The 20,999-nt window shown below is 39.8% G+C and overlaps 2 protein-coding genes across 4 annotated transcripts in view; one reads left to right on the top strand and one right to left on the bottom strand.

The window, feature by feature from the left end:
* Positions 1 to 14,464, top strand: part of dok7b (docking protein 7b) — a 49,873-nt gene extending 35,409 nt beyond the window's left edge. The window contains exons 8-11 of one of the 3 annotated variants that reach the window (XM_065295618.2): positions 9,105 to 9,174; positions 10,156 to 10,233; positions 10,336 to 10,503; positions 13,669 to 14,464. In XM_065295618.2, coding sequence (XP_065151690.2) covers positions 9,105 to 9,174; positions 10,156 to 10,233; positions 10,336 to 10,503; positions 13,669 to 13,808 — 456 coding nt within the window. In that variant the 3' untranslated portion in view covers positions 13,809 to 14,464. Of the gene's footprint in view, positions 1 to 9,104; positions 9,175 to 10,152; positions 10,234 to 10,335; positions 10,504 to 13,668 lie in introns of all 3 variants that reach the window. The other 2 variants (XM_065295617.2, XM_065295619.2) reach the window with 2 other exon arrangements.
* A 78-nt stretch (positions 14,465 to 14,542) lies between these two features.
* Positions 14,543 to 19,164, bottom strand: lrpap1 (low density lipoprotein receptor-related protein associated protein 1). Its single transcript, XM_065265457.2, has 8 exons — positions 18,900 to 19,164; positions 18,563 to 18,707; positions 18,256 to 18,386; positions 18,002 to 18,122; positions 17,698 to 17,853; positions 17,521 to 17,603; positions 16,615 to 16,791; positions 14,543 to 16,192 (listed from the first exon to the last, which is right to left on the bottom strand). The coding sequence occupies exons 1-8, from the start codon at positions 19,044 to 19,046 to the stop codon at positions 16,124 to 16,126; spliced, it is 1,029 nt and encodes a 342-aa protein (XP_065121529.1). The 5' UTR covers positions 19,047 to 19,164; the 3' UTR covers positions 14,543 to 16,123.
* Positions 19,165 to 20,999: the final 1,835 nt, after the last annotated feature.

The following is a 20,999-nucleotide window of genomic DNA, read 5'->3' as shown; positions in this document are numbered from 1 at the left end:
ACGAAGACAAACCCGACTCCTTATTCATTTCACAAACCAAAGACTTTGGCGTACAAACAATATCTCAGACACCAACCAACCAAAGCCTGCAAGTACCAGAGAGTGCTGTGTTAACTGTCTCCTTCCCTACAGAGTCACAGGAAACCAGTTTTAACTGCCTTCCCGTTAATACAACAGCCCCAGTACCAAGCCTCCTGGGAAACCTGATCGAAAGAGGAGAAGCAAAAAAGCTATATCTATCCATCACCTTGGAAAATGAGGTCGAACTAGAAGCCCTCGTCGACACCGGAGCTGACCTAACGCTGATGTCATCCCAGCTTTTCACCAGACTCCAGAACAGAGCTAAGGCCCAAAATTTGACCCTTAAACCCCAAAGGTGTATGCTGAATGTGCAGTCTTACAGCCAGACTGAAGTTCAACTGCAACAGGTGATTCACATCCACCTGACGATCGGTCCTATGAGCATCATACACCCTGTGTACATCTCACCAATGGACTCATACCCTCTCCTCATTGGCAAAGACCTGCTAGACCGATTTGAACCCTTAATGGACTTTAAACAGTTAAAAATTTGGGCTCAAGTGCGAGAACCTTTACCCTTTAAATCAGCCAGATCATCTGAGGTAAACTGCCAGGTCACACAGGTCATGGACGACCCCCCAGCCAGCCGCGGGAACTTCGTCTCAGACCTAAACTCCAAAAGTTCACTGCTCTGCACTCTGCATCCAGCCAAAGACTCAGAGCCATACCCAGGACTTGACGCACAAGTTCAACAGAATTTAAAAGCTGCGGATGCCATGCAGGATGATGCAGATCATCAGAAACTACAAGCCTTTAACATCGCTACCCAAGCTATGTTAAACCACCTCTCAGACCCCTCCACCTACCCTATCACAAACTATGATCTGTCTGCTGCTCCAACCCGCAAACGCCTCGGCGATGTCAGGCACCTGCTGCGCATAAAACACAACATCCTCGGGTATGTCCCTGATGACCGCACGACACCTGCGCTTGTGGTTCCTCAGGCCCATAGGGGGGTCCTACTGATGCATGCGCACGACACAGCATGTGCTGGACATCATCGCACAAAAGCCACGTATGAAACACTGAAACAGGTGGCATATTGGCCTGAAATGCAGCAGGATGTAGCACAATACATCAAGGGATGTCTGGTTTGCTGCCAGTTCCAACCGGCTTACCCAAACCATGGAGCACCACTGCAAAAAAGAGGTGTCAACTTCCCATTGTCAGACCTCCAGATAGACTGGGTTGGACCATTACCCAGGTCAACGAGGGGCAACGAACACTTTCTCACGGTCATCTGCCAATTCACAAAGTTGGTAGAATGCTTTCCAGCACCCAATGACACCACCCAGACCACAGCATACACCACTCACCAGTATCTGGATGAACTTCATCTGGGAACGACCTTCGCTTTTCAAACGACCAAGATCTGGTACTACAGTTTCGCCCCGCCAATTCAGACAGCTCACCAGCAGCTGTCAAAGAAATTTCTGCCACACTGGGCAGGACCTCATGAGATTGTGGACAAACTCTCTCCCGTCGCATACCGGATCAAGATGGGCAGGAGTCAGAAGGAACCAATTTTCAGAGGGGTCCACCGGAACCAAGTCAAGAGACACTCAACATTGTGGCATGACAGTAAAGGGGGGACTAGCACTAACCAGGCCAAACTCCCTCCACACTGCCTCATCACTAAAACTCTGCCACCTAGGGAACAGCCGCTAATGAAAAGAAAGAGAGCTGTCCTGACCAAACAAGGACCTGTAGCGCTCACCTATTGTTCTTTCTCTCTCTCTCTCTCTCTGTCACCAGGATGCTGCTGTGTATCACTGTCCTGTACATCAGCCTACAAGGGGGGTGGTCGCAACCTGAAATCGTGTCGCCGGGTTCAGCCTCAGGCATCGTCCTAAAAGAGCAACCTGGACTCCTGATCACGAACTGCAGAACACATAGCCAAAAAGTCTATGTCCGACTCAACCCCAGTGATGTCTACAGAGCACACTACACAGCATCAGCACCAGAAACCAGTTGGGCAGGAGAACGATGGGCGCAGAACGCTATGTTTCACGCAGAGGCCGACATCAAACACATGCTGTACCAACTTCAGAAGATGACTGTCACACAAGCAGATCTCAGCGGACAAACTAAGCGCCCCAAGCGGTTCCTGGGGGCCCTACTCGGAGCCGCCGCAGCAGTCGGAACTTTGTTCAACATTGGAGTCACCAGTGTCAATGCAGTCAGCATAGCCACGGTGAGACGACATGTGAATGAGATCCAGGAGGAAATACCTCAACTGAGAGAACAACTGACAGCTCAGAGCAAATCACTGCAAACCATGGGAAAATCCTTAAAAGATACTGTCGTAATTCTCAACACACACAGTGTCGCACTGAAACAAACAGTGAACTCTTTGAAACAGATTTTCTCAGTACTGCAGGTGGATCATGCCTATTCTCAACTGGTCACAGCTCTGATGTCAGACATGCTGCGCGAGGTGAGCTCCTCTGTGGACAGTCTAGCCATGGGTAGAATTCCACCCTACCTGGTACCCCTAAGCCTGGTACAGACCATTTTATCCTCTGCCACTGCAGGGCCAACAAACACTCTGCAGGCGCATCTGGCCTACTCCCTAGGTAGCGCAATTCCCTTAAGCATAGCCCCTGAACAAGGCGAACTTGCTTTTCTGATAAACCTGCCAATCATTGAGTCACACAACATCTACAGACTCAAAGACATTGTCAATGTTGGCTTCTGGCAGGGAAACACCCACATCAGAATACGCACCCCCGACGTTGTGGCTTACCATGACAGCAATGAACAGCTGTACCTTGCACCAAACCTGCGCATGTGCAGCCTCACTAAAGACATTCATTATCTCTGCCCCAGCAAACCTTTCCTTCGGGACAACACTGACGGCATCTGTGGGCTGCGGCCCATGAAGATTGACTCTCGTTGTCCTGCCTCAGCTAAACCACGAGCCGAGGTCACTAACACCCAAGCAGAAATCGTAGGTGACCGATGGCTGGTCAACACCCCAGCCAGCACAGCCATTTTGACCTACGACCAACACGACACAGCCACCCGCATCAGTCTACCAAACCAGACGATGTGGATTCAAGTTCCAAAGGATGCGATTCTTCACATCGATGAACTCGCACTCTATCACCTTCCCAGTGAGGAGTACCACACCAAACTGGAAATTTCAACTTTCTTCAGGGACCACAACTTCACTTTAGACCCTGAACTGGAGATGAGGATTGCAGAAGGGGGGACCCAACTAATTGATGTCACGCCCATCGACACTGCCCTCCAGGCACTTGCTCGGATGCCAGCTATGCACAGCCTCCCTGTTGTCCGAGCCTGGACCGCCGCTGACACGGTACTGTGCCTCTCCACAGGAGTAGGATATGCCCTTACTCTTGGCCTCGCTTTCATCCTGTACCGAAGAGTCAGCGGGATGCAGGAAACAGTGAACAAGTGCACAGCTGCCCTCCCTCGAGCCTTCAAGCGGAACCGTGGGAAGCAAGACACACAAGCCGAGCAAGAGCCCAACCTCATCGAAATCACCCTTCTGCAGGCACGCAGAAGCGCTGCAGAAAATTAAGATACACCTGCCATCCAGACCAAATGACCTGTCCAACCATCGCCTATTGAACCATCGCCCACCAAAGTCTCTCAAGACCCTGGTGGCCATGAAGGGGGGATATGTAGCAAATGGCTCGGAGTCAGATTGGGGCCATTTGGCATCTGGATTTCAACAGCCCTAAAATTGTGATAATTAGATAACCCTGTCTCCTCTATCACCTATCAAGGCTGTAAAGTGGGCGACAATTAAAACAAATGCCGTCGTAAAAGGAGGTTCAAAGGAGTTACATCAGAGCCGATGGAATGACGACCGCCAGAGACACAGCAGGGGGCACAGACTATATGTCTGTGATGAAACCACATTTAAAGATCACAATGAGCTGTTTAAATGTATATATATTTTATATCCCTTTACTGCATGATCGTGTATGTGTGATGTAACTGTGTGTTAACACTTTAGTTAGATTTTGTTCACTGTAGCATGGTTCATATCTTAGGTATGAAATTATTATTCAACGTGATCTCAAACCCATGTCTCGTCTAGTATCAAATTAATCCACTCTTTATTTCCTAATCATTTCTATGTATCATATTACCATAAGCCGCATCAATGTCATTTAATATCGATTTGAAGAGTTATGGAAACAAACTTTTATCATTTGGCATTTACGCAAATGTGATGTCTGAAAGAACAAAGGCTTGTTTCCCGCGCGATCGAACACTTCGCACATTGGTCATTTCACCTAAAATGGGCTGGGCGCGTGAAAGGTCAAAACGGCCTATCGTCCAAGCCATCGTTGCTCAGTTGCTCAGCACTCAGCGCTCAATCGCTCAATTCGTCAGCGCAGTTTGGAAACTCGCTGAGACTCACCCAGAGTCCCTCGGATTCATCATCTTTTCTCTGAGCCCTGTCCTACTCTTCGGGACAGTAATTTCCTGGCTTGCACTTTGCACTTCGAGTTCGGACAATTTACGCGGAACACTCCGCCATACGGAACAACCAAACGGATTTACGAGCACACCTGGATTTTCTCTCTCTCTCTCTCTCTGCTCGCACCCGCGCGCACCAGACACTTCGTATTACATCACAAAGAGCCAAATGCAAGTATTAACCTTGTTCTACTCGCTGATGTTTAAGCTTTACCCCTTATGAAAATTAAGGCGATCCTTAGAGATTTTCCGATGGTTTGTGCAGATGTTAAGCAATAGTGTTTTTGCCAATCTTTTACTCTCTCTCTAGCTTTTCAGTCTTTTCTTTCTCATCTATGTTTTATGTTATTGTATATGTGTATGTTTAGTTAGTCATTGTGTGTACTTCGTTTTGTAGTTAATAAACCGGTTTTGCATTTTCACAATTGAATTGTTTCTGTGTCCAATGCTCATGAAATTAAAGTCACTATTTCTGCCTTTTGATCCAGCTACACGCTGCGAGTAGCACTGTATATCAGTAAGAAGGTTAATTTTAAAGGCCATGAAATTAACATTTCTTAGACGTTAATATACGATTATGGATATATGTCTTCGGTGGACGAACATATTAATTAATTGTTATTATTAATTCTGCTACGCCAGGTAAAACCTGATAAACTTGTATAATTAATTACAGTTAGTTATACATAATATTCCCTTTTGAGCTAAAATCTAAGATTCCCTTGGGAATCCCCGTAGTATTACAGTCGGAGGTTTATAGTGTTTCAAATAACTTTATTCCCCTCCTCCCGCTGAATCGCTACAGGACATTGCATAATCAGTGTAAACATGTCACTTCTTGTTGCCAGCTGGTGGCGCTATAACCATAAGTGACTATTGACATGTAGATGTGTTCAAGTCCAGGACTCTTATTAATCATGTGAAGTTTGGGACAGATCGGACATTGCATAATCAGTGTAAACATGTCACTTCCTGTTGCCAGCTGGTGGCGCTATAACCATAAGTGACTATTGACATGTAGATGTGTTCAGGTCAGGACTCTTAGCAATCATGTGAAGTTTGGGACAGATCGGACACTGTATGCCTGAGTTCCAGCAACCTGTTTCATAGCGAAACATCCAACTTTGTCGGGCCAGAAACGACACAAATTTTAATATAGAATCAAATCCTTCGCAATTTAGCATCACAAAGGCCTTAAGATGAGACTCGCCAAATATGATGATGATCCGACGAAAACTGTAGGAGGAGTTAGTTAAAGTATGACTGCTGGAAATGAGAAAAACTGAGCCAAAATCTGAGAAATAATTCAAAATAGCTGACTTCCTGTTTGGTGTAGGGCGTTGCTCCAAGAGACTTTTTTGTAGGGCTTGTAATAATACATGAGCATACCGAAATTCGTACATGTAAGTTAAACACAGTCCAAGGGCTGCTGCATTGAATATTTGAAAGTGGCGCTAAAACATGTTCCTTCAGGTTGCCAGCTGGTGGCGCTATGGCTATAAATGAAAATTGTTATGTAGATGTGTTCAGGTCAGGACTCTTAGCAATCATGTGAAATTTGGGACTGATCAGACATTGTATGCATGAGTTCCAGCAACTTCCTGTTTCATCGGAAAACATCAAACTTTGTCGGGCCAGAACCGACACAAATTTTTACGTAGAGTCAAATCCTTCGCAATTTAGCATCACAAAGGCCTTAAGATGACACTCCCCAAATATGAAGATGATCCGACGAAAACTGTAGGAGGAGTTAGTTAAAGTATGACGCCTGGAAATGACAAAAACTGCGCCCAAATCACAAAAATAACTCAGAATAGCTGACTTCCTGTTTGGTTTACGGCTTCGCTCCAAGAGACTTTTTTGTAGGTCTTGTCATGCTACAGAAGCGTACCGAATTTCGTAATTGTACGTTAAACACAGTCCGAGGGCTGCTTCGTTGAAAATTTGTAGGTGGCGCTATAGAGCCGTTTTCCCACGCCTAATTCCAAAGCCTACACCACATTTAAATTTTCATCACTCTTGACATCCGTGCAAAATTTCATGAGTTTTTGAGTATGTTTAGGCCCTCTAAAGTCCCGCTGAAGTCGGAGAAAAATAATAATAATAATAACTCCTTGAAGAACAATAGGGTCCTCACACCCCGGTGTGCTCGGGCCCTAATTATGTCTACATCTGTGCAAGTAATCACCACAGTGCAGTAATGTAAAGTATTCAGCAATCATGACATGAATTCATGTTTTTACCATGGTGGGGGTATTTTCTTTCATGGATTAGGGACCCCCTAAATAACCTTGCTACCCCATTTATAAAAGGTTGACAAAAGTTTGCAACTCCTCAGGTTAACATGGGATTGTCGTGTATTGGTGAAAATACTTTCCTTGAATCATTATGTGACACAACTTGTTCCGTATTTTGTGAATGAAACAGTTACAGTGGGTATAATAATACTTTCTTCCTCACTTACCTGTAGCCCGAATAATCACGCGCGTCTTGTTGAGTGAACTTTGGCGCGTTGTACAAAGTGAAACCATCCTATCACACGTAGCGAGTAAAGACAAGCCCATAAAGTGATGTGCGTTAGAGAGGCGGGACTCAAGAAATGCTAATCCAATCATATTAGCAATAAGATTAGAGAGGCGGGACTAAAGAAATGCAAAGCCAATCATATTAGCGATGTGAGTTACGGAGGCGGGCATTGCAGAGAACGAAAGCTGTTAACCGTTTGTGTACCACATAGAGCGTCATTTTTACAGAACGGGATTGCAAATGATTTCTAATCTAATTTAAATGATTTCTGACAAAAATATAATAAGTAAAAATAGAAAACACAAGAATAAGACGGACATCAGTGGTTATATATTAATACAAATTAATTTTGGTCGAAATTATTGCTAGGGACAATTCAGTCTTCCCTGAATATTGGTAAGGACATGTCCCTAGCGTCCCACCCTAAATCTACGCCCATGCTTAGTATATTCAAATTAAATTTGTAGCAAGCAACAGACAGTGAAGATAACGTGGCAAGAAAAAGTGGGTGAACCTTTTGGAATTTAATGGTATTCTGAATAAATTTGTCATAAATTGTGATCTGATCTTCATCTAAGTCAAGGGTATTGACAAAAATAATTACACAAAAAATTCTGATCTTTCATGTCTTATTGAACACACTCATTCAACATTCAAATGGCAGTGGAAAAAGTAATTGAACTCTAAGCATTAATAACTGGTTGACCACCCAACACCCACCCGCCCGCCCATCTCTATTGGGTTGAGGTCTGGACTCTGACTTGGCCACTCCAAAAGGCGAATTTTGTTTTTTTTGAAGCCATTCTGTTGTGGACTTGCTCCTGTGTTTGGGTCGTTGTCCTGTTGCATCAGCTGACATACAGACATTCTCACATTATCCTGAAGAATTGTCTGATATAGTTGGGAATTAATCTTTCCCTCAATGATTGCAAGCTGGCCAGGCCCTGATGCAGCAAAGCAGGCCCAAATCATGATGTTTCCTTCACCATACTTTATAGTTGGGATGATGTTTTCATGATGAGATGCCAGATGTAGCACTGTGTTTTTTCCAAATAGTTCAATCTTAGTTTTATCAGTCCACAAAAAAAAGTTTGCCAACACCGCTGTGGAGTGTCAATGTGCTTTTTTGCAAACTTCAGGCGTGCAGCAATGTTCTTCATGGTGTCCTGCCTTGAATAACCTGCTTGTTCAGTGTTTTACATAATGTAGACTCATGAACAAAGATGTTAGCAAGTTCCAATGATGCCTTTAAATCTTTGGCTGTCATTCGCAGTTGTTTCTTTACCTCATTAATGAGTCTTCGTTGTGCTATTTGTGTCATTTTGACTGGGCGCCCACTTCTTGGTAGAGTAGGAACAGTCCTATAGCATCTCCATGTGTAGATCGCTTACCTAAATGTAGAAAGGTAAATTTCTAAAGTCTTTGAAATAACTTTGTAGCCCTTTTCAGCTTAATGTAAAGCAGCAATTCTTGATCTTATCTCCTCTGAAAGCTTTTTTGGCGAGGCATGGCTCACATAAGCGTGTTCTTCTTGTGCAGAGCAAACTCCAAAAGTTTGAGGGATTTTTATCAGTCAGAGTAGCTGTAGTTCACACCTTCTAACTTATTATTTTAACAAGACTCCAGGTGTGCTAAATCCAATTGGCTTTTTTGAGATCATTAACTAAAGGGTTCACGTACTTTTCCACAAGCACTATAAGGTTTTTTGGTTGTTCTCAATAATTTTTTGTGTTATTATTTTTAGACACATTATGTTTGCCAATACCCTCGACTTAGATAAAGATTTTATGAGAAATTTTTTCTGAAAACTATGAAATGAATTTTCTTGCCACTGTACAATAAAATAGGTTCAATTAATTGTTTTATTGCTTCCACAAATATGGTCCCATGCAGTACATTCAATTTCAGGTGTAGCCTATGTTGTGCACATAAATGATAATTTTTCCCTTTTAGGTTCTCTATTTTTAATCTTTATATGAATGCCTTCAGTCAATGAAAAGGATAAAAATGCCTTGTGAATCAGTTTATGTTTCTTGTAGGTGTTGGAGAGGAGCAGATGTGAGATGAGCAGCAGTTCGGAGCAACAGAAACCTTTTCATGAGACTCACGGTGAGACTGATAAAAGACCTCTAAAGATGTATTTTTTGGTCAGGATCACTGGTTTTTGTTTTGTGGCAAATAACAAAACTTGAATGACGTTCAATAGCACATGCATCAGTTTTGCTCTTTCCCCGGCAGCATTTTTAACAAAGTTGCCACCCAACACCAGTATTTTTTATGATTTAAGTTTAATGCCATAATTTTTTTTCTATAAATATGTAAACATACAATCTTTCAAATTAAAAGAATAAGACCCTCTGCTTTAAAAAACAACAAAACTTTTCATCCTATATTTCTTTGTTCTCTTTTTTAGCACCTCTCATATATGGGTAGGTTTCTTCAAAAATTCAAATTTTTGAACAAAAGGCTAAAATAATTGCATTTTTGACTATTATTAGTGATCGGATTTAGCATGATGATTAAAACATACACAGATTTTTTACAGTTTTTGGATCCGTATATGCTATAGTGTTTGATAAGGTGGGTAAAAGCGCCACCTACTGCATAATGGCAGAAATATGTATTGACCTAAAAAGTGTTTTCGCTTAATTGACGAGATAACTCGCCAATGGCGGGGAAAGAGTTAAAGATTACTGTTTAAAAAAGCTTGTCTGTGAAATCCAGGCTGTGTCTCAATCTAACTGTGAGATTTGGAGCAGTTATTGAATTTCTGGCCTTAATCAGTAAATATTAAAGATATCAAGGTTATATTTTCACAGATTGATTCTCATATTGTGTAGGTTGATTTTATATATCATACATCATACAAAAAACATGAGTTTAGCTGGGTTTCCACGGACAGTAATTATGATATTTTTTCTGAATATCTAAGTTTGCGTCTAACACCTTAACATGATTGGTTTCAGCTGCACAAATGAATGATTTTACATTTTGAACCATGAATCAATATTACACGGAGAGAGTTGTGTTGAGAATCTTAATTATAAATGGCTTACTGATTCATGCATGGGCTTTTGTCCTGATCAGCAGATCCAAAAGGCAATTATGAGCAAATGGCATTTATGACTGATGCATGCAGGTGGCCACAGTTCAGAGCAGGAGAGTATGGTAATTGAGATGCCTGTACTTATATTACCATCCCATGACAGCATTTCATCCACTTGATTGCATTGGTAACTGTTTATGAATCATGTTTGTGTTGTCATACAGGATGTTCGCTGCCTTGCCCCGGGGACATGGGACTGATGGTTATTGACCGATTTCAAAGTGATTCTGCAAACTATGTGAATATACCGGTCAGTCCTACATCTAAACGGCAGCTGCATTATATGGAGTTGGATCTGCAGGATCGACAGGAGTCGAGCCACACCGTCAGAGGTGCACTGCGTTCCTCTTTTAGTTTACCCAAAAGCAAACATTTTGTCATTATTTGTTCAATCTTATTAGACTTATAACATTGGAATGCTTGATTCTGATTGGCCAGTCAAGACATTTGCAGGTTTGTTATTCCCAGATAACAACCGCTCAAAACTAATAACACACGCCAACCCAGATGCTGTTGTAAGGACTTTCTCTGATATTTCCGAACAATAGAGGAAATAACTTTCATACGCTTGGAAAATGCAAACAGGTGTAAACAGGGCCTTACATCCAACTTTTTCCATATATGATTAGAAACCTGCTGTTGAGGGCAAGATTTTTCAGTGATTAATGATTTAAATGTTTATAACACCAAGTTGTTGTACAGTATGTCTCAAGAGCATATGGAATGGTGGGCAAAAGATGTATGGACCACATTTATGATGTTATTTTCAGAGCTAGACAGCTGTGCTTGTATGAATTGTTAATTTATACAAAGGTGCTGCGTTTGGATTCTTTATGGTCTCTTGTGTTCAACTAGAACAAAAACGGCATAAAGACATGGAGGGTAAAAATTTATGACAATGTTTACAGAATTATTCATTTTAAAATTACAGGCTGCAAGCAATAACACCAGCACCAAGTACTACACTGCGGCTTCACAACTTTTTCACTACTAAAATTAGATTCGATTACTAAATAATCACCTACACAATGTGTTTGCAAGCTGTCATTTTTTTTCTGGGTAAGAAAACAAATTAATATTGTAGGATTTCTAAGCATTTTAAACTGTTAAGGTTAAGTTAAAATAAACTGGAACATTACAAAAAAAATGTTAAAGGGTACATATCGTGAAAATCTGACTTTTTCCATGTTTAAGTGCTATGATTGGGTCCCCAGTGCTTCTATCAACCTAGAAAATGTTGAACAAGATCAACCCAGTAACTTAGTTTTGGTAAACCATTCTCTGCAAGCATATGATAAAATAAGTCATTGAAATTTGGCTTCCCTTGTGATATCAGAAGGGGATAATACCGCCCCTGAAAGGGACACTCCACTTTTTTTTTGAAAATATGCTTTTTTTCTAGCTCCCCTAGAGTTAAACATTTGATTTTTACATTTTTGGAATCCATTCAGCTGATCTACGAGTCTGGCGCTACCACCTTTTAGCATAGCTTAGCACAATCCATTGAATCTGATTAGACCATAAGCATTGCGCTCAAAAATAACCAAATAGTTTTGATATGTTTCCTATTTAAAACTTGAACTTCTGTAGTTACATCGTGTACTAGGACGATGGAAAATTAAGTTTTGCGAAAAGTTGCAATTTTCTAGGCAGATATATCATTGCGCCTCCTGCAGCCATGTTACATCAGCAAAGTCCTTGATTATTACGCCAGAATGAGAGTATAGTTCCTAGCCATAGCATAACTCGCCTCTGAAACCAATTGTTTCTAAAAACGCTTTCGTCATAAAGATGCGATTGTTTTGAAAAAGGCAGGAAGTAAAGCGCTCTCTTAACACTGGAACCCACCGTAATGATAAGTCTATGTTTTTTATTCGGAGTCGTTTGGTGCGCGATTTCAGAGAGCCCTCTCACATGTCATCATGTTGCTTAGTTGATCTGTCACGTGCGCAGCTCAGACATTCACGTAAACCCGCTGCTCGCATCAAAAGGTTTTTACGGAGGCAGATGAGCGTGATGTGGTCGCGCAACTGACGTCTTCACCTTTTGAATCGCGCTCAGGCACGAATGCGCTCACACCACAGCCTTCCGCGCCTGAGCCCAAGTGAACCGCGCTCCGGCCCAACTCTGCAACCCCGCGGCGCGATTAACCAATCCGCGCCCGGGCACGGAACAGAGCGATCACACTAGTCAAACAAACCAGGCTTTGGGGGTCAAACGCGCCCGAGCGCGGTTTGGTTTGGATAGTGTGAGTGCGCCCTAAGACAAACGGATGTTTAAGCAGGCAACGTCACAGAGTATGCCCCAGAGCTCGCACCTACGTCAAAAGTGCGACCTATGTTTACATGTGACTGCTACTCTGGACGCTTCCAAGATTACATTTATGTTCGTGCAAACTCGTTTCGTGTGTTTGTATTAGCAAATACAGCTGCTCTATTATGTTGAGTAGCAGAGACGAGTGCTTGGATGTCAGCAATTTTACGCCTGTTGGACTTCATTCGGCGCTGCAAGAACCGTCAGACGGATGATGTCAATGTACCGTGAGAGGGAGTTGAGAAATCACACGTAGAGGTCTAATTTCGAATCGCTCTCGCGGTACTTTGACGTCATCGAAAAAATACTGCAACAACTCCTCCCTCCAACACGAAGAACCAGTCCACGTCACTGCCAGCGCTGCCGGCGATTGGCTTACGTGGGCTTGAGCTTCTCTCGACGGCATATATGCACGGGTACGTGTAACTGAACACTTTTGGTAAATGGTAAATGGACTGCATTTATATAGCGCTTTTTAACAGACCTATGGCCATCCAAAGCGCTTTACAATTAGCCTCACATTCACCCATTCACTCCCACATTCATACACCGATGGCGGTGTCAGCCATGCAAGGCGCCAGCCAGCTCGTCGGGAGCAGCTGGGGTTAGGTGTCTTGCTCAAGGACACCTCGACACTTGGTCCGGTGGAGACGGGGATTGAACCACTAACCTTCCGGTTTGTAGACAACCTACATGAACCACTAGGCCACTGCCGCCCCACTTTTCTGAAAACTGACATGTGTGCACAATATTATTTTTGAAACCGGAGAGGTTGAAATGTCTGTTTATGAAAATAGCCGCCCACGTGTAAACGTAGCCTTGAATAGAAAAATATCTAATCTCTTTGGTTATTTTTGATTGCGATGCTAATGGTCTAATCAGATTCAATGGATTGTGCTAAGCTATGCTAAAAGTGGTAGTGCGAGACCCAGAGATCAGCTAAATGGATTTCAAAACAGTAAGAATCAAATGTTTAACTCTTGGGGAGCTGAAAAATAAGCATATGAGTGTCCCTTTAATCTGCACTATCCAACCACGGCAAAGCCATTTAGTGCATCCACTCATTTGCATTTAAAAGGACACACCCAAAAACTCGGGGGTCACCAACGATTTATTTGACATCTTAAAAAAGTCTTGTGAAATGTCTCCTTTTAAAATCTCTTGTTTTTCATCATTGTAAACAGCGTCCAGCTCAAGCACCAAGTACGCCCACATTGACATCACTGCTACTGAGACAGTACAGAGGGTGGGAGCCCAGCATGCACAAGGCAGAGAGCAGAGACTACAGGAACTTGAACAGAAGAAAAGAGGAACTTTACCCTGAACATATCAATACAAATATGCATACATAGAGTGCAGTGAAATCCATATTTATGACACTTTTTTTTTACAAAATTTCAGATTACCATTTTTTCTCTTAAATCCATGGTAACACTTTATAGTGACTTTGTTATACATTAAATATAATAACTATAGTAATAACAGTAAATTATGCATACTTGCAACTAAACCTACAGTAAGTACATGTTGTTAATCATTATTACTTAGTACTTAAATGTACAGTATAATTACACTAAGTCCACACCAAGTCTACAATAAATGCATTTAATAGCGGTCTTTTATGGACCTCACTTTATACGTATACATAATTGCCCTTTAAATGTAATGCATAATACATGACTGTGCTAAATAATTATTGTAATTGCTTAAGATATTTCTACATTGTATTCTGTGTAATTTTGTAGATTAATGTGTTGTCATCCATTTTTGATATTCACATTTATTAGTAAGGTTTTACTGAAACAACACACACTTTGACTGTTAACAACTGTAAATATATTATCTTTGGTGACCAATTTTACTTTGTACATTTACACATTTAAATATTTCATAAGAAACATGCTGTATTTTTTCAGATATTATTTTCTGACATTTCTATATTGAACATAGTAGTAATAAAGCTGTCATCTGACATCAGTACTCTGTGTTGCCTGTCTAAACCCCTCTAAGGCCAATTAGTAAAATGCATTATTGTTTAAAACACTTAAGAGACAATGCTTACATTATTTTATTTATTATCAAATATAATTGAAGCAACTTCAAAATCTCTTTAAATCAAAAACCAGTAACTACAATAATGTTGTATTTGTTAACATTAGTAAATCTGTTCGCTAACAATTAGCACGCATTTATTAACCTTTAGTTAATGCACCATGAATAACAGCATTACAATTTTTTATTTTAATAATATATTAGTTAATGCTGAAAATAACATGAACTAAGATTAATAAAATGTTGTAGAAGTATTGTTTATTGTTACTTAATGCATTTACTTATGGCAACAAATACAACCTTATTGTAATTGTAGTGTTACACAAAAAACGTTAACACTTTATTTTACGGTGTCTTTGTTACACATGTTACATGTAATTATTATAGTAATAACAGTTAATTATGCATAATTACATGCAACTAACCCTAAACCAAACCCTAATCCTAACCCCAACCCTATAGTAAGTACATGATATTAATGATTATTACTTAGTACTTAAATGTATAATTACACTGTAACAGTGATACCGTAAAATAAAGTGTGACCCAAAAAACTTTAAATCCTTTAAATTACTAACCTTAGGTTAGTAATAGCAGTAATACCATGGATTAGTGTGCAGTTTGTATATTTTTTGTGACAATGACTTAAAGGAATAGTCTACCCTTTTGCCATATTAAACTATGTTCTTACCTCAACTTAGACGTTTTAATACATATCTATCTTTTTTCAATGCGTGCACTGTACAGCGCGTTGTGAATGTGGTAGCATTTAGCCTAGCCCCATTCATTCCTATGGTACCAAACAGAGAAGCTACCAAACACTTCCGTGTTTTCCCTATTTAAAGACTGTTACATGAGGAGTTATACCAGTAAGTATGGTGCCACAAAATAAAACTTTTTTTGGTACAATAGGAATGAATGGGGCTAGGCTAAATGCTAACACATTCACAACGCGCTGTACAGTGCACGCATTGAAAAAAGATAGGTATGTATTAATTCGTCTAGGTTGAGGTAATAACAGTTTAATATGGCAAAATAATGTAGACTATTCCTTTAACAGCATATTAATAACAAAGATGGTGATTTACATCATGGTCATTTCAGGACAACACTGTCAATCATAACACTGTCGCAGCATGTACTTAATGCTATTTTGATTCAGTCAGTATAATCGCTGACTCAAGGTCTCAGTTTCTCCATACTTTTCAAGATTTTTCTTTCTATTAAAGCACATCTCCTGCTTGACATTACAGTAGCAATGTTATTTTAACAAAGTAGCATTCATTCTACATGTAAATCTGCTTGTTTGATAAATCTGATTGTGACTATTTACAGACAGAAAACGGGAAATACCTCACAAAAGCAGAACCGATTACATTTGTGTAAAAAAAAGACAATCAGTACAAAATTACTGAAAAGTTTAACTTTTAGGTTGAAATTGTTGAGCTAATATACAATAAGGAAGGCCATGCCATAGTCCAATCCAATCCAACATTAGTATACAGACAGAGAAACAGCATACAGTATGTGACCTGTGAAAGACTATACAGTAGTTAGCTGTAGTCGTCATGGTGATGAAAATGGTATTCACAGTTCATTGTGTTGCAATCCGTTGCGGGAAATCTTATTCGTCAAGTCCTGCAAGTGTTTCTTCATCTAAAAAGAAAAAATGGAATGGCAGAAACAGAAATAATTAAATTAGTCAGCATTTAAACAGTACTCATAATATCCTGTTATAGTTATCAAGCATATGCAAATAAAATTAATAAAAAATAATAATTAAAGGCGGGGTGCATGATTTTTGAAAAACACTTGAGAAAAAGGGAGTCGGGCCGACTACCAAAACACATTTGTAGTCAATCTGCGATAAGGAGGCGTGTCTACTAACCGACATCGTTGCCTGGGTTGCGAATGTGTGGGGCCAGATTCTATTGGGGTAGGGGTGTGTTTGTTTAGGTGATTTCAAATGTCAACATTCGCTTTCAGAGATCATCATGCACCCTGCCCTGCCTTTAAGTAAAACTATCAAAATCATCTGAACAACTAAACATTTTCTACAATCTGGTGAGCAGGTCTACCTTGTATCCCATTTCTCGTGCTTTCTCAGCAAGAGTGTTGTATTTCTCTTTGTTTCTCATAATGTGGTCCTCGTCTCCCAGGGCCTCTACATGCTTCAGTTTCTGATGTGACAGTTCCAGTTGCTCCTGATAGTGCTGGTGCTTCTCCACTTTTGTTTCAAAGTGTCTGAGTTCCTCCTACAAGACATGTTAGGGGGCATTCATGGTAAAATTTAACTGAATATTTAGTAGAACATTAAGGGTCAGTTTCCCGGACAGGGTTTAGATTAAACCAGGAGTAGTCCTCAGTTATATTAGGACATTTAAAGGCATAGTTCACCTAAAAATAAAAATTCTGACTTCATTTACTCACCCTCATGTTGTTACAAACCTATATAATTGTTTGTTCTGATACAATACAAGTTTATTTGTATAGCACATTTAAAAACAATTTAGAATTGACCGAAGTGCTTTACAGAGATGAGAAACAAAAATTAGAGAAAACAATTTTAAAAAATGATAAATGAAGGTATTTTGAGGAATGTTCCTAATCAAACATGTTTGTGAGCCTTATTCTTTTCCATATTATTCTTTATTCCTACTATGGAAGTGAATGGGGTTTAAGGTTTAGTTACAAACATTTATCAAAATATCTTCCTTTGTGTTCATCAGAATAAAGAAATGTATACAGGTTTGTGACAACATGAGGGTGAGTAAACAATGACAGAATTTTCATTTTTGGGTGAACTATTCCTTTAAATGAGGGCAGTTCAAACATGCATTTTAATCTGGGACTATAATGGTTGCCCTGTCCGGAAAACCACCCCTAAATGTATGGTAATAAACTGACTGTCATGCAGTCTATGGCCAGAATGAGCAATTAATGTGTGTTACTGCATTTGTTCTCCTATGTCAAACGAAGCTTACTTTAAAAGAGTCGAGTTCGTCCTCGCTAAGATTTGATCTTTTTGCCATCTCCCAAAGCTCTGTGACTCGTGGCTCTTTGAATTCTGTCATGAATAACAGATTCAACATTTTAAGTCAAATCAGACATTTTAAAGGCAGTTTATAAAACAAAGGTTATGTCTTGCCAAATGTACACACCAGTATCATCACTGTATCCCTCATGGGTAATTTTGCGGAGTCGTTCGAAGCCCTGGTTGAGGTATTTCATTCTCTGCTTCAGATCTGCATGTTTTTGATGGAGAACATGTTCCTTTCCTTCACCCTCCAGAGGACTTATTACGTTCTTATGGATCTCTTAGGGAAAGAGATTTATTCATCAAAATGTGAAATTTCAAAAGATTGTGGGATCTGCACAGAATATTACATTTTCAACCGTTTATTAATTAATTATTAATTAAAAAATAACTTTTAAATGTGTGAAATCACAGCACTAAACTCGTACCTTCGGTCCGACTCACAGTATCCATGACAATGTTGTACTCATTGATCTTGTCTTTGTGGTGCTGGAATTCTCTCTGAAGGCTTTGGAGTTCCTCTTCCGAGAACTTTCCAGAAGTTTTGGCCTTAAGAGTCAAAAGATCACAAAAACATTCCAGTTAGCACGTTGTGTGGAGGATTGGACACATAAACCTGTTAATGAGTATGTGAAACACATTCAAACTCGTGCAGTTATTACTCTGGTCACGTGAAGCTCACCTTGTTCCACAGCTTGTCTAGTCTCGGGTCATCGAATGTATCCCCCTCTTTAAAATCATGATCTTTCAGTCTGTTGCTGTCCAATGTACGGGTGTCTTTTTTGCCATCCATGCCATACTTCGCGAGAATAACTGCACAAGCAAGCACATGGAGTTATGCTCGCTATTTATCATGTTACATTACAACAACATCCAAGTTTTTATTTATTTTTTGAGAGGATTCTGTTTATTTTCTTTTACACCATGCTTGTTTGTTTGCGGTTAATGCGGTACTGTCTTTACAGCCCAAAGAAAGAGTGAAATCTTACTATTAAAATTGCGTCTAAGCTTGGCTTCTCTCTCTCCATCTTCATCCAAGCCTTCTGCTTTGACTTTCTTCCACTGAAGTTCATCTTTCTCTTGGATCTTTAAGTCGCTGTGTAGTTCAGAAAGCCTCACAGGTGAAAGCTGCATCTAAATTCACGTATAGGTGATAGATAGTGTTATTATAATATGCACAACAAAGGATGTGTAAGATGTAAAGGTCATTCAAAGATTAAGTTATATTCAATAACACTGACCAAAACCACAAATATAATCGCATATCTGTAATGCCTTGCAGCACAAAACTGAAAGATTAAACCATTAATTTGTCACATTACTTACCCTTATTGCCTTTTCCCAAACCTGATTAAGTTTGGCAATCCTGAATTCCACCTCTTTTTCTGTTGGTTTTGGATCGTTGACTTCTTTTGAGTACTTCCCCGCGTTTGCCCCGAGCACGAAGATACATAACACAAGTATAAAGTGCATTTTCGGTCTGAAGTACGAGACGAGATTAACAACAAATGTGAAGTGAAGTGTTCAATATTTCTTGAGCATCAGCGGTGGTATTCAGGAAGCGAGAATCATATGGCGGTCACATGCACTTCGCATTGCATCATGGATCTTGTAGTTTAAAGTCTCGGGGTCTCTCGCGATTTAGAACGAGAGAGTGGCCGTTTAAAGACTTCAAATCCGACGAGGCGCTGCGACGTCGTTACCTAGTAACAGCGCGTGAAGGGGATTTGAGCAAATGATATCGATACACGCACTGAGAATGAAAAGATGAAGGAAACGGCCCGCTAGATTAGAAATAAATAAATTACATTAAACCATAAACACAGACACGGCAGTAAATCTAGATATTATTTTTAATGGCAAAAGTTTTTACTGGTGGCAACATCTGTTGAGAAAATATAGTATAATAGCTGGCAAATCCAATGTATTAGTATCACCTCTAATTAGGTTACAAGAGGACCGTTTATTCTTTGCAGTCTGTCTTGTTCAAGACAGTTACCTTTAGGCTATTGCATTTTGTTCCTTCAAATTTCCCTGAATGCTATTAATACCACAATTTACCCTTTACCATTTTGATGATGGCACAGTATATATTAAACCAAAGGGCATTTCAGATTGTCCAACTACTATAAAGTTATGCAAATAAATATATGATGAGAATTATGATCGTTATCAACCGAAAAACCACTTCATGTTAATAATAAAATAAAACAAAATCATTTGTGTTATTTGAAAAATGGGAACACATCTCTGAAAGCCAATTTTTTTCATTTAGGGCCATGAACATGCATCAAAGTTAGTATACATTTATGTGTTTTGAAGTGTTTTTTAGCACAAATAATGGTTTTTGTTACGATTTTGATGTTCACAGGTCCATTTGACCCATATTTGTTTATTCCAAGGCAACTGTATAGACACAAATTAAATAAATTTGTTGTGTACATGTTGGTGTTTTACTTCCCAGGAAAGGGAAAAGTAAGCTTTTCCTTACTATTTTCAGTACTGATAAAGACCTCAGACACAGAAAGTAGATTTAAACTATCATTTCTATTTTCAATGTATATGAAATACTATGTAAAGCAAATTAATTCAGACCCACAGAAAATCCAGAGGTACAGGTCATGCCAGCTGTGCCCCACAAAACATGACACCAAAATAAGCACCATTTGTGTAAAATGCAAGAAGTCAGAAAGCCCATGAATGACCTGTGCACATCATGTAAACAGTGATTTGTTGAATTTGTACAATGAGCCTCAAGAACAAAAGATGAGCCTGTTTAGAAAAAGAAAAGATTCATTTAATTTCACAGCAATAATAAATTGTTTATTTACGATGTATTAAACATAGGTATGTTCAGTGTTGGGGAAAGTTACTTTTAAAAGTAACGCATTACAATATTAAGTTACTCCCCAAAAAGTAACTAATTGCATTATTTAGTTACTTTCCATGGAAAGTAATGCTTACGTTACTTTTACGTTACTTTTGCATTACTTTTTCTTACTTGGCTGAGGCTTGATCTCTTTTAGACCTTGCAGGTGTTTTTTTGATCGCAAAAATGTCAAGCACTGGCCTGCCATCTCCGTTTCTGACTTAAACTGTTCCCGCTCAGGTGCACAGAATGCGTAATTCTACGTTAATATGTTTAGTATAATTCAGTACATTATTTTATTTTTAAACTGAATTAATTAAACTGAAAAGTAACTCGCATTACTTTTTTTAAAAAGTAACTCAAATATCAATGTGTACATTTATAAAGTAATGCGTTACTTTACTCGTTACTTCAGAAAAGTAATATTATTACGTAATGCGCGTTACTTGTAATGCGTTACCCCTAACACTGGGTATGTTAAAAAACATGTTGAATTAAAAACTTTAAATGTTAAATGTTACAACAGTTTTTGTGCAACATTTGGTAAAACAAACATG

This window comes from Paramisgurnus dabryanus, chromosome 4, assembly GCF_030506205.2.
Source record: "Paramisgurnus dabryanus chromosome 4, PD_genome_1.1, whole genome shotgun sequence".
NCBI classification, from domain to species: Eukaryota; Metazoa; Chordata; class Actinopteri; order Cypriniformes; family Cobitidae; genus Paramisgurnus; species Paramisgurnus dabryanus.
This window is presented reverse-complemented; position numbering and strand designations above follow the sequence as displayed.